The sequence below is a fragment of the Barbatula barbatula genome (genome assembly GCF_947034865.1).
Source record: "Barbatula barbatula genome assembly, chromosome: 6".
In the NCBI taxonomy this organism is placed as follows: Eukaryota; Metazoa; Chordata; class Actinopteri; order Cypriniformes; family Nemacheilidae; genus Barbatula; species Barbatula barbatula.
This window is the reverse complement of record NC_136765.1, coordinates 15797270-15811663: the sequence shown is the minus strand read 5'-3', so window position 1 is coordinate 15811663 and position 14394 is coordinate 15797270. Positions and strand designations below refer to the sequence as shown.

Genomic DNA, 14394 nt, shown 5'->3' with positions numbered 1-14394 from the left:
TTTAAAAAACTATCTTTTCTAATAATAGCAGTCTCCTCGGTGTTCTGTAAAGAGCAGATGATAGGAACATTGTACACTTGAAATGTGAGGCGCACTGGCAGCGCATCGTCGCTCGTAGAGGAGGGACTACAGTACTACATGCATCATTCTGCACAACATCCTCATCCACCAGAACATCGGATTTTACGGTGACTTCACATGAACCGAGACATCACACAGGTAATATTGCCGAACCTTATTTATACTGAAAATAAATGCGTTACATTTTTTTGATCGCTTGCTTGTTTTTTTAATCAGACTGTATCTAACCAAAATCTTCGGGATGGATAAACGTGTTTCTATTAACTGGCTCAACGTTACGTCCACTTAATGCAGATGAGTTCAATCTGAATCAGTCGGCAAGCATCCCCCATATGTTGGCGTTCTCTTCGTATATTTACTTGAATATAACGTGTAAACACGAGATGTCACAAATCCTTTTAGTCCGTGTTTTCCTCTGAGGATTTCATTATTGCAGAATCCTGGCGGTGTGTTCATGAAAAACAGAAGCCAGTGGCTGTGTCGTGAAGCCTAGCTGCCTACCTAGACGGCATGTTTGGACATCAAAGGCACACAGTAAAAATTCATAAAGATGAGTGCATTAATGCTGCCAATAAATTTAACACGCCCAAGATGCCAAAATGCTGTCTAGACTGCTTGTCCTGAGACTGAAATGATAGTCATTCAGCGCTTGTGTTATTGAGTGGTTGGCTCCACATCTTGTTGTTATATGGGAAAAAAACGCAGACCCCCATAGTGTTGTTATTTCATGCATCAAGGTAACAGGTGCATATGATAATTGTTATGAGGCTATTACTATGCATGTGAAAAAGAGGTCGATAGATTTTGGCCTTAGGTTGAGGCAGGGAGGGGGAGCCATGACAAGTGATGCTGCCAGCATGCTGCTGTGCTGTATGCTTCATTCTTCAGGAAGTTGTCACTAATTCTGTAGAGCAGTCAGGTAGCCTACAAATGTCTGTGCTTCATGTAGTCACGTCAACACCAGCCAAGCAAATACAACTAAATTGATCAGCTGCCAGTTCAAGTAGAAATTGTTCTGTATGGCACTTTTACGCTGGAGATTATATTATAATAGAAGAACACACTCATTTCCATCACACTACGTTAAAAAAAATCTGATTGGTTTTTGTGGGTTTATTCAATCTTTAATATGAAGTTTAAAGGAAAAGTTCATCTCAAAATCTAAATTGTGTTGGCTTTGACGCATTCGGTTGGTCAAAAAAGTGCAAGTCTTCCTCAATCTCGAAATCATCAGAGATTTTGCGAAGATCAGCTTACATACTGTACAACGTGCTTCTGCTTGTTAAGACCGAGTTGCACTTCCAGGTTGTCATTCATAACGTAGGCGTATGTCCACACCGAATGCGCATGCGTCGAAGTGCACTCTTGAATGCCCACCATAGACTGACGAGACTGTGGAGAATATATCGATTCTAGTCGTTATTTTGTTTTGTTTTTCGCACACAAAGTGTAATTTGTTGCTTCAAAAAAAATTGAGCCACTATGAGCGAATGGACCAACTTAACAACGTCTTTAGTACTTTTCTGGACCTTGACAACAATTATAACCATGATGTCTATGATGAGGCATGGAAATCTCTCGGATGTCCCCTAAATATCTTTATTTGTGTTCTGAAGATGCCGGAGGTCTTAAAACATGTTCAATGTCATGTGTGTGAGTAACTTTTCTAAACTTTTCCAGCTTTACAGAGATTTAACCAAAGCTATTTAGGACTTTGAAAGCGCATATTAAATCCTATTATCACAATGAATAAACATGGATTTAGTAATATTAGCATATCTCACAGATGCATTTTCCTGAAGGTTATGCATTATGTATAACAACGGTGTGACTTTGACCTTGTTTCTGCTAGAGAGAGCACAGCCGGCAGGATTAAAGCAACAAGCGCTTAAATGGAGATTAATATCATAATTACTTATGCACAGCACTCTAATCTGAACCTTTAAGATGTTGGTAATACACTTTAGCTTTAAGACCCTTAGTTCACAAGGTCAGGAGGTCACTCTAAATGAAATAGCAGATCAGAGATTTTAAAGTCTTACTGGAACCAATAAGATCCGCACACGAAAAATGGGCCACAAAATCTCACATAGATTTATTGTCCAGTTTCAGAGAGTTCACATTATTTTATAATCTTATACCACAGAATAGGTTTAGGTCTTTCATGAGTAACAAATGCATCTGACCTTTTCCCCTGAAGTTATTATATTTTAGGTTTCCCATCGATGTAGTCTAAATTTAAGTTGAAGTCGTCCCAAATAAATCTGTTTCCAGCTATTCAATGATTGTGAATTTTCTTTCTACAAGGGTTTAGGAGTTTATTTCCATAGTGTGGTAAACAAGGCTTTTTATTAAACATGAATATTTACATTTATTCTGCATAAACATCATCTTTAAAATCAACAATGGCAATCCCATTTGTTCAGAGAGGTCAGTCATACTGCAGAATCAGCTTTCTGTGTGCTGGTCAGCATCTCTCATTGCAAAGCAATTCAATTTGGCCCCTTTGTTTGAAAACAGCTTTGGCTACGTTGACCAGTAGCTTTATCTCATTCCGGTGTTATCTTTACAAGCATTCCTAAAAAATCCATAAGAACACTGCTCAGAACATTTGTCAGTTAACAAACATGTTCAGAATAATCTGAAGCAGTTTTAAGGTCATACAGTATGTGTAAATATTTTTTTTTTATAGACTACAAAATAAACTATGAGAGGCAACATTCTGGTTGAAGATCAAAAGGAGACTATTGAAGCCTACTCGATGTGAAAGCTAAAATCACTTCCTATTTTATATTCATAGATTCTGGCTGATGCATGACATATAGCTCGTTGCTTCTAGTAGAAAAGTGTCCTTTATCTTCCGTGAGAATGAAAAAGCAATTTTATCCCCCTGTATTTTTGTATTCAAACTTTTTGAGCACCAACTTTTTGCATTCCGTTTCTATATGCGTGATCTGCACAGCATAGCAGTATTTCTCAAGGTCAGAGAATGTCTTATTGACAATCAGATCAGGTTTTGGAGCTTGAGAAGCAGGTTGTTTTATATAGCGTGTCAGTGCATGCCGTTGCATCTTCCCGGGACTGGCTGTTTTATTTGCTGTATGATTTTTTCATGAAAGTTTGCTATACAAGCCATTACGAGCAGCTCACAGGCTCCCAAAGTTGTGGAAGTCTTTTAGTTAACGAACTAGAATTTGTTTCTCCTGTCCTGAAGGTAGACTAAGAAAATAATGCAGAGCTGTTATATTTTTTGTACAAATTGAATAATAAACTTAAAAAAATGTGGTACAATTCTTTTCCTTCTCATCAAATTTACCATTTACATTACAGTGATGTGATTTTGTCTGACAGCTTTCTTGAATTGCTTTCACGTGACCTGGGCTGGGCCCTGACATGACCCAGTTTTACACACTATGTGTGCCTGTTATGCCACTAAATTCATTTAAAATTGTTTTGTTTTAATCTCAGACTACAGTTTATCATCATTTTGAACAAAAAGAGACATCAGCAAGCATCCGGAATGGGGTTGCTGTGATATGAATGACTAATTTATCTGCAGTGACCACTGCAATGAAGTTCAATGCTGCAGAGAATAACTAAAGGCTAAAAAGACTTTTGCTCAGATTTTTCCCAGATTTTCAGTCTGGACTTGCTGCAGAAAGTCTGCAGATTTGAACCGTTTCGAAAAGTCTGCAAGTGTAGGATGTCTAGCCTCTGTCTACACGTCTTACACATTTTATGAGATTTTCTTCTTTTCCAAACGCATCTCTGTTCTTTGCAGGTAGTGGCTGTCTAAGGATAGTCCATCCAGACAGGGAAATGAAAAGAACTGCACTCATATATTATTGAAGGGCAGAAGTGCCTTCACAGATACCATGACACCTGAAGACCTTCTGGAGAAGTATAATAATTAAGGCCATCTTTCTTTACTGAAAGCTATGGATTAAGAATTTACCTCAAGTGAGACATTCACATTTGTGAGTATACCTGTGTGTGTTTTTTTATAGCTTTTCCATAGAAATGTTCATAAACAGTTGTTGCAGCTTGGCAGTTAGATTTTCCACTCCATGTGACTCGAAAAGTCACATGGAATCGAGAGTGGCAGACACAGGTTATACTGTGGCGGAATATAGAGAACATGTGTAGGAACTGTGTTAAAGGAATAGTTCACCTCAAAATGCTCCCCGATGACTTGACCACATACATTTGCATTCCTTTTATGGAAAGTCAATGGGGACCATTTTTGGGTGAATAAAAACTCACATAAAACTCAGCAATAGAAGACTAAGCCATTCCCTTTTCAATGATTGTATGAAAGATGTTAGATATACTGTATAGTTAAATCGGTGACTTTGAGAAACACGTCTAACCAATTTATAGTTTTTTTTATATATATTACTGTGTATTAGTTATGTTTGTTTATGCGTCATATGATGGAAATTATCATTTGTAAGATCCATTTGTTCAAAAAATATTTTCATTAGATGTAAATGATGCTATTTAGGGCAAAAGACAGCTTTTGACCTACTTTTAAAGATCATCTGCTGCTGCCGGTTTTGTAAGGTAGATGATCTCCAGAGAATCTCACTATCTGGTCTGTTAATTGGAATTCATTTTAGATTTCTTCACGTAGAGGTAAGATTCTCACTGAATGGTGTGAAACGAAGTTTGATCATTTTAATGTAGGTTAAATCAGTTTCTTTTAGATCTTTGGGCGCATTTGAATGAATCTCTGTTCTCAGATTTCCCAAAGCTTTTGTTCTTAATTGTACATTTTCAATGTATTGTATTTGAATGTCAATTGTACTTTGCTAATAAGGTGATTGGTCAGTTCTTTAATCTATTATCTCAACGTTCTCATGTGGTTGTTTGTTTCTTCTCCTTACATGAAGCCATGATGGTCCTGTTTCTAGTTTCAGCTTTCATTACAAACAGTTCCTCTCATGGAAATCTGACCACAGGTATATCTCCTCAAGATTTCTTTATATCTCACTAAGGAGAATGATAAACAGGCCTACACAGAATATGCAGAACGCTCTTTGAATTTCCACAGAATTGCTACACCTGTCATTCACAAAACTTCACAAATCCCCTCCTCTACACGTTTGTTTCCCAGATATAACCCTGGATTAAAGCTAAAGTAGTGTGAAATCTAAGTATTGTGCTAATTTAGAGTGATAGTTTACCTCCAAAAAAATTCATAATTTATTCACCCTCTTGTCATTTTAAACCTGTATGAGTTTCTTTTTTTATTTTAAAGAATTTTGTTAACTGGCACCCGTTGACTTGCATTGGTTTTGTGTCCATACAATAGAAGTGAGTGGGTGCCAGTGCTGTTCGGATGCCAACATTCTTCAAAATATCTTCTTTTGTGTTCTGCGGTACAAAGAACGTCATACAGGTTTGAATTGACAGTGTGAGTAAATAATGACAGACTTTTCATTTTTGGGTGAACTATAATTTTACCTCAATATATAAGCATTGTTAAGCATATAATAAGACAAGACATAATTACATGTAACCTGGGATAAAGAAACACTTTGTAGACATCCAGTGTAAAATTCTCACAGAAACGTCTGCAGATTCTATCAGTAGTAACTCATCTCACATCCATTGTGTTGCTGTTCAGAGTCTCCAGCTTCTCAGGGCTCACATGTCTTAGCCTCAGGACTCATCACCTCTGTCCTCCTCATCATCTTTCTTCTCTTCGTCGCCTACATTCTGAGGTAAGAAACACACACGCACGCGCACGCACGCACACACACACACACACACACACACACAATGATTACAAATACAATGACTCACCATAGACGTAATGAATTTTATACTGTACAAACTGTATATTCTATCCTCTACCCCTGTACCTAACCATCACATAAACCTTTTGACATTTTTAATGTAAAAACAAATACCATAGTATGTTCTTAAGCGATTTGGTTTACAGGGACACATTTTGTCCTGTAAATCGTGTTGAAGTTGTTTTACACGTCATTCTACACATTTGTCTCCTCGTAATCCATATATACAAGTACACACACAGACATAAACATTGTATGCAAAACAAAGAGTCAAAAAAGTTTTGTACTACAATTTAAACTGCTTTATACTTTGAAAATGTATAGCTGTCTTTGCATATTTAGAAGTGGATTGTTAGTTTTGTTTAAACACACACTTCACCTTTAAGGGGAAGGGCAAGAGGGAGGTGTGTGTTTATGACCCTGTGGTGGTGCTCCAGCAGCAGCTGCATGTGTAGTGAATGTGAAAGCAGTTGTGATGGTGTGTTAGCGAGTCATTCACTCCCAGCTGCTCTGAGGAATCAGACACACAAACAATCTCCCATGAGAAAGAACTTTAGATTTTGGTGTGTATTTGAACAATTATTCATTCATGTTTTTTTCTTCTCTTTGAATAACTTTCATATCCCAAAATCTCTCAGGCTTAGAGAACAAAGGAAGGATCTTGTCGCCTCGGTTGACAAGAAGTTGCCAAATGGCTTTTTGGAAGATCAAGGTAAGTTTGTCTATTTTTACTGACTATGTTTTTAGAACAGATCAGGTGTGGGTAGATTATGTCATTTTCACCCTCTTTCTGTGTAACCACATGCTTTTCTCTCTTAGAACAAACGGTGGTACTTCTCCCCAGATCACCTTCTCCATCAAAGCGTTATTTCCCCATCCAACTGGACTCCCTGGAGGAAGAGTTTCGCCTACGCATGGCAGACGATGGCAAACTCTTCAGAGAGGAATTTAACGTATGAGCTTAGACAAACATAAATCTTCTCGATTCTTTACATGGTCACTCGCTCGGTTTTGATACCTTATACTCTTGAATTGCTCTTTTTCTTCTGCTGGTCTTTTGTAGTCTCTGCCTTGCGGTTTTGGCCGTGGAACCTTTGAAGAGGCAAGCAGAGAGGAGAACAGAGAAAAGAACAGATATCCCAATATTCTGCCATGTAAATATTCCTCACTCTCTAACACCCGATTGCAAACACTGTGGAAACTTGTTTTTGTCTTAGAGGGATGCAAATTTACTATTCTGTGGAACAGAATATTCAGCCTTAATGATAACCATTCATTTTTTTTGTGAACTGTCCTTTTAAGACCACTAATATTTATTTATTTATTACAAATAATAATCTGTAAAGGATTTGGAGGGGGTAAAATGTATTAGTAATATGTTTATTTCATTCACAGATGATCACTCCAGAGTGCTGCTGTCACACATAGATGGTTATTTGGGCTCAGATTTTATAAATGCCTCTTTTATAGATGTGAGTACTTCTGTGTGCTTTTCAAAAGCATAAATAGGAATCTGTTCAATTTCTGCCCCAAAATAGCATGTCAGGCATTGTTATTTGCTTAGTTTTATAGCGTTACCCTGTCTAGTACACTAAAATGTATTATACAAAAGTATGCTACAGAATACTTGCACCATTTAATCAAAATTATTAGAATTAAATGACTGAGAATGACTGCGCTCCTTTGATCCTAGTGTGATGTTATTTAATGTCTTTTTTCCCAATAGGGTTACAGAGAAAAGAGCAAATTTATTGCAGCTCAAGGTACATAAGCACTTTAAATGAATCCTTAGTTGTTTTTTTTTCGATTCCTATATGAAAAGGAAGTTGAACTAGCTGATATTTTATGTAATCTCTTATCTTTTGTACGTTTTATCACTGCTTGCACTAACAGGTCCGAAACCAGAGACGGTGGGGGATTTTTGGAGGATGGTTTGGGAACAGAAATCTGCTACTATAGTCATGTTGACGAACACAAGAGAGAGAAAAGAGGCAAGAGTAGACATCATAAAGTCACACTAGGAACATGTACAGAAAAATATATTTTATTATTTGACTTGCAGGAAAAGTGCTATCAGTACTGGCCTGAGCAGGGCAGCAGGATCTACGGCTGTGTGAGGGTGGCAACGGAAGATGTCACAGTTCTGGTGGACTACACCATCCGGAAGTTCTGTGCACAGCATGTGAGCTGCTCCCTCTTAAACATTACAAGATCAGTCATCAAATGCTCTTTATATCATGCTTAAGTTTTGTTTGTTATTGTGGAATAAGTCATGCTATTACGAAACTGACAATGTGCTATTGAAAGGGCCTGTATTAACATCTGAGTACTGTCTGGTTTACAGCCTGCTGCTGATGGCTACAGGCCTCCGAGACTGGTTACTCAGCTGCATTTCACCAGCTGGCCTGATTTTGGTGTTCCACTGTCACCTATTGGCATGCTCAAGTTTCTCAAGAAAGTTAAGAGTGTCAATCCGGCCCATGCTGGACCAATCATAGTGCACTGCAGGTACGAATTCTACTTCTCTGAATACATGCCTAGAATATGGACTAAGGTTAGAGATTCAATCTTAGTTGCACTCTGGCAAATGTCAAAATGTGTCAGATATAGTTATTATATTATAAATGTATTGTGGAAATATAATTTAATCTCTGAATTGGTTCCACATTTGTGGAATAATCTCCCTGCTGCTTCAAGATCAGCAGATTCTGTAGCTATCTTTAAGAATCGGCGGAAAAGACATCTCTTCTGTCAGCACCTGACCCATCAGTTCTGACTTCTATCTCTTTTCTACTCCTTCTTAAAAATAAAAAAAATAAACTTTGAATACGGTGGTAGGCTATATGAGACCGGTTTTATTGCACTTGTGCTTTTTGTTATCCTTATGTTTTTATCCAATTGCTTCCATTGTTACCTCATTTGTACTTCGCTTTTGATAAAAGTGTCTGCTAAATGACTAAATGTAAATGCAAATCACCAGTTAAAGGTCCAATGTGTAACTTTTGGAGGATCTATTGACAGAAATGCTATATAATATACATAACTATGTCTATAATGAAGCAATATGTTTTATTACCTTAAAATGGATATATTTCTATCTACATACATTGCATAGACTTCACCATGTTGTTTCTACAGCAGCCCTATATGGACAAACTTCTCTACAGGCCGCGTTTTGTAAATAATACATTATTTGTAAATACATTATCTGGACCTTAAACAACTACTGGAAAGTTCAGTAATCATCTTATGTTAATTCATTGTGTGTATTTAAAAATGTACATTTACATTCAGGTATAGACACTTAAGCAATTTAGAGGACGGTGCTTTAAAGTATTCCTTTTAACAGCATGCATTTTCCTCAGGATTGAAACCAATGACCTGTGAGTGTTGCTAGTGCCCTGCTCTATCAGAGTAAACTACAGGAACTGTTGTACTGCTAATTGACTAAAACACTGCGCCAACACAATAAATAGATTATATCATATCATTTATTATATAAACTAGATGTATATATACAGAGTACTCTATAGTAGGTAAAATAATAATAAAAAAATTCATAAACACACAAGAGGTGGCTGATGTGCATAAAACTATAAATGGACATTTGAGAATCCCTGCGAGTTCAGTATAATTTAGTGCACTACATATTTATCTACAACAAGCAATCAGAAATGCTTAATGTGCAGGAACAACCACCGACACAGATGTCTTGAAAGCTTTTTGTGTGTTCAGCAGCTCAGCTGTTTTGGTATGACAGCCCCCTCATGTGGGATTGTTCTCAGCCTTGGCCAGAAAGACAAACTCTCCCACATTCAAACTGCGATGTTATTCAATGACAAATATTAGGAATAAGACAGTTTATCGCTCTTTACCATGTGTAGTAAGTGTTAAAGAACAATGCTGGGTTTAACTTGCAGATCGGGGTGACTTGACGTTTTTCAAGGTGATCGAAGTAGGCACACATGATTCTGTGAAAGTCGGAAATGCATACTGTAGATATTAGAAAATAATTTCATCTTTAACATTGAAACATTGAACATTGTTGCTATACTTTGATGTTTAGTTAAGAGAGTTAACAAAGTAACACTTGCTTCAGAGATGTGACTGGGGTGGGACTGATCTGTTTGTTGAATAATGCTAGACAGAAGTGCTCTGGAAACCTGTTTAAAAACAACCACTGCTTTTTATAAGTGCTGTATAAATGACATACTGCAGTTTAATTGAAAACGATACAGTTGATTCAATGCTATAAGGCTTTTAATATAAAATTCTTCCCATGTTTGATTTATTTGAAGTGATTCCTTTACCCAACATTTGAGATACAAACGGACAGCCCCTGCTGTTTTATCCTCATTATTCTATTATCCTTCCTGGCCTATTTCACAATTCACTCTCTTTTTTCTTATCTGTGCAGTGCTGGAGTTGGCAGGACTGGGACGTTTATCATGATTGATGCCATGATGGATATGATGCATGCTGAAGGAAGGGTGGATGTCTTTGGCTTTGTATCCAGAATAAGGAAGCAGCGATGTCAGCTCATTCAGACCGATGTAAAGACCATAATACAGCGTTCTTTTTCAGATTTTGGAGTCATCAGTTTGAAAAGCGAGGAGCCGCTGTATTTTCTCTCTCTCGCCCACAGATGCAGTATTCATTTATTTACCAGGCACTTTTGGAGCATTATTTCTATGGTGACACTGAGTTAGACGTTGCATCGCTGGAGGGCCACCTACACAAACTCCACAACACACACGCACGCATGGACCGCGTGGGTCTGGAGGAGGAATTCAGAGTGAGAAACACTTTCCTACCAAATGATAAAATCGTTTTTTGTTACAGCTGTAGATATCTTATGAGGTTATGAGTTGATTAAAATGATCATGAATGAGAATAATGTTGTTTGTCTGGAATCTCTGTAGAAGCTGACCAACGTCCGCATAATGAAGGAGAACATGAGAACCGGAAATCTGCCTGCCCACATGAGAAAAAACAGAGTTCTACAGATTATCCCATGTAAGAAAAATATATGAAGAGTTTGGTTCCAAAATGACAAAACTGCGGTTTGTTATACAGCTAACTAACACAAGAAAACACAAGAAAAACATGATAACATAATAATAAAAACAGAGAACTATTCATATGTACTCTCTCTCTCTGTCTTTCTCCTTCCATTCATTCTTCGGAAGGTTCTGTCAGACCTGTAATGCATCACTATTTGCTAACACAATTATCTTTCTGTTTTTATCACCAGACGATTTCAACAGGGTAATATTATCCATGAAAAGAGGACAGGAATTTACAGACTACGTTAATGCATCTTTTATAGATGTAAGTAGTTCTTTAATGAGTAAGGGATAATGTACAGTACAGCCAGCCAGTTGTTATCACAGAATAAACACTGACAGGGTGATATTGTATCCATCAGATGGGGTTTATTTTAAGTAAGGGATAATGTACGTTAACATTTTTATTTAATTGTTATAAAATTTTATTTAAAAAATGATTTCGTTTATTAAACTGTTCTGGTCAAAACGACTCAAAATTAGAAACAAATGTGTCTTTATTAATAGTTTTAGTAGTTGTATTTGGGGAATAGCATATGTTGGAATGTCCTGACTGACCAATAAGAATCAAGTATTCCAAATGGCAGTGGAAAAAATTATGTTAACATATAAATAGTACGTTAGATAGTCAATTCCACCTTACATTCATTCAGTTCTTGGTTTTCCTTACAGAAGGCATTGTAATAGATCAGTATATGTGTTATCTCTGCAGGGTTATAGACAGAAAGATTACTTCATAGCAACTCAGGCGCCTTTGGCTCACACAGTGCAGGACTTCTGGCGTATGGTGTGGGAGTGGAAGTGCCACTCAATTGTCATGCTGACTGAGCTAAAGGAGAGAGAGCAGGTCAGTGTTCATATATGTCTTTTTATATTCATATATATTTATCAATATGAATAAGTTATGTATTACCATATATGGTATATGGTAATGAGGGTTCTTACATGCGTTACTCTCATTATAGGAAAAATGTGTACGTTACTGGCCAGCAGAGGGCAGTGTATCATTTGGAGAGTATGTGCTGGAGCTGAAAAGAGATGTGCTGTGTGAGACTTTCAGCATCCGAGACATGCTGCTGTCTTATGCACCAGTGAGTTTAATGTGATGTGGATTTTAGCTTCAGGTATCTTTCCGTTTTTGGTGGTCAAATCTGAGGCCAAATTGTGCTTTTTGCAGGAGAAACAGACGCGTCTCATCAGACAATTCCACTTCCATGGCTGGCCAGAGATCGGAATTCCGGCCGATGGAAAGGGAATGATTGACATTATTGCTGCAGTGCAGAAGCAACAGCAGCAATCCGGAAATAACCCTATAGTGGTGCATTGCAGGTATACACTCTCACAGTCATGCTTGCATTTGATAAAGCCAAAAGAGAATCTACTGACTTTTCCCTATCGATTAAATCATGGTACAATGTGTTAAACTAACCTCTACATTCCTGTTGGTAGCTCAAAGCATTATCAAATACTTACATTTTATTATTTTATTTGTATTTAATCTGACTCTGAATTCTGATTGGACGAGCCGCGCACAAAGCCCACATAAAAGCACACCAGTGCCTGTACATTCTAGAATAATAAAAAGTTGCCATGTTGCTTGGCAACCACAAACCTTTAACTTCAGCACTAAAAGCAGTGCTGCTTTTTGCTGAATTTTTATAGACTTTATGGAGCAGACCAAAAAAGGATCAATCTATAATGAAAAAAAACCTTCTCTTTCTGTGTGACATTAGTGCTGGCGCTGGTCGGACCGGAACCTTCATCGCCCTCAGCAACATTCTGGAGCGAGTCAAAGCAGAAGGTTTACTGGATGTATTTCAGACTGTGAAGAGTTTACGCACTCAGAGGCCGCATATGGTCCAAACTGTGGTATGGACATAACATTTACACATACAGTACTGTTCACACAGAACTTATTAATGCTTAGATATAAGTGTTTATATTGCAAACGATCCTTTGAAAGACAAAATTTACCTTTATTTACCTTTACTTATTATTATATAACAGATTTGTGTGATTTTTATACATTTTTATTTTCTTCTTCCCAGGAACAGTATGACTTCTGCTACAGAGTGGTTCAAGATTTTGTCGACACCTACTCCGACTATGCTAATTTCAAATGAGTGCATTTTATCATCACACATTAATATTATATTTAAATTGAAAGACAATATTACTGTGGCTTAGTAACACTCCATGCACTTGACATTTCCTTTTTTTAGTTTTTTTACATGCAGTAAGGTCATATTTGGGATGTAATATCCAGTGGCTTAACCACGTCAAGTCTTTTGTATTACATTTTTGTTACTCTTTGGTCAAAATCAAGTAAGAGCGTTTTGTATTTAAACATTATCACTCTTCGTGTTCATTTCTGTTTCTGAATAAGTGTTAAGCATTCCATGTTCAGTGTTCCATCTATTTATCTGCTGCTTGCCTCCCAAAACCCTTTGCATGATGATTTATGTAAACTACTGTACTAAAAACAAATAGTATGCTTCCAAATTTGAATTATAGAATGGTTTTAGTCTCATCAGGCTGATTTGAATCTGCTCTGTAAGTTATTTGTACGATTAACATGCTTTTCGCCTTTCACCTGACCCTTGTGTAATGACCGATCTCAACCACATAACAAACCTTTAAGTGTTTGCAATAATGCACATTTATACTTTTCAAGCTGATCAACCAAGATAAGGTTCTGACAGATATTCAGTTTGAGATCTTTCAAGTTCCTGTTTTTACTTTAGGTCTGGCTCACAATAAACACAATATCTACGAACATGCTTACGTATATATATATATATATATATGTAAAAAGAATGGTCAGGTTGCATTGACATGTGCTTTATTTGGTAACATTGATCCTTTTTATTTAATATGAGCGAATTATTTGACAAAATTTGCCAATAATAAAAGTCATGTTTAAAGAGAAAAAGAGAAAGTGGGATTATTGCTAATTATGAAGCAACAGTGTTTTCATTCTGATAAACATTTAGTTATATCCACACAAAAACACCTTTAAAAAGTGGTTTCTGCCTGCTTGTTTATCAAAGATAAAATAAAGTTTGAACTGCCACCGCAGTAGCCTACTCTTACAACAGGGTGATGATAAATTGTGAGGAAATATGAGAACAAATGCCTTAATACCTTCTTTCTGGATAACACCATTTTCTGCAATAAATGTTTCAGTCAAACTTATGTCTGTTTTATTTGTGATTGTTTTTAGAGGATGTGCTTGAGTCTTAAGCAAACAAATCTCAACTTCAACAAAATAATAATGAAAATGTTTCAGATGAACCCAAATATGAATCTTAAAAACGGCAAAACTAACAGTATTAAATAATAAAGAGTTACGTTTAGCATTTGCATACTATCGATTTGCAATAGAGATTTTGTTCTTTCGTTTTTAATGTCCAACATCTTGGACATCGATTTGCTCTTGAAATAGC

At 36.8% G+C, this 14394-nt stretch overlaps 1 protein-coding gene across 1 annotated transcript; it reads left to right on the top strand.

Annotated features, from left to right (window-relative positions):
* Window positions 1-4975: 4975 nt before the first annotated feature.
* On the top strand, window positions 4976-13869 carry ptpreb (protein tyrosine phosphatase receptor type Eb; the record flags this gene model as incomplete). Its single annotated transcript, XM_079457963.1, has 19 exons — window positions 4976-5042; window positions 5711-5807; window positions 6521-6594; window positions 6702-6835; window positions 6946-7036; window positions 7278-7354; window positions 7609-7645; window positions 7776-7873; window positions 7945-8064; window positions 8227-8390; window positions 10300-10435; window positions 10528-10677; window positions 10805-10898; window positions 11137-11213; window positions 11661-11795; window positions 11914-12039; window positions 12126-12277; window positions 12682-12817; window positions 12997-13869. 19 exons carry the CDS (start codon window positions 4976-4978, stop codon window positions 13069-13071), a joined length of 2040 nt encoding a protein of 679 aa, XP_079314089.1. The 3' UTR covers window positions 13072-13869.
* Between the last annotated feature and the right edge of the window lie 525 nt (window positions 13870-14394).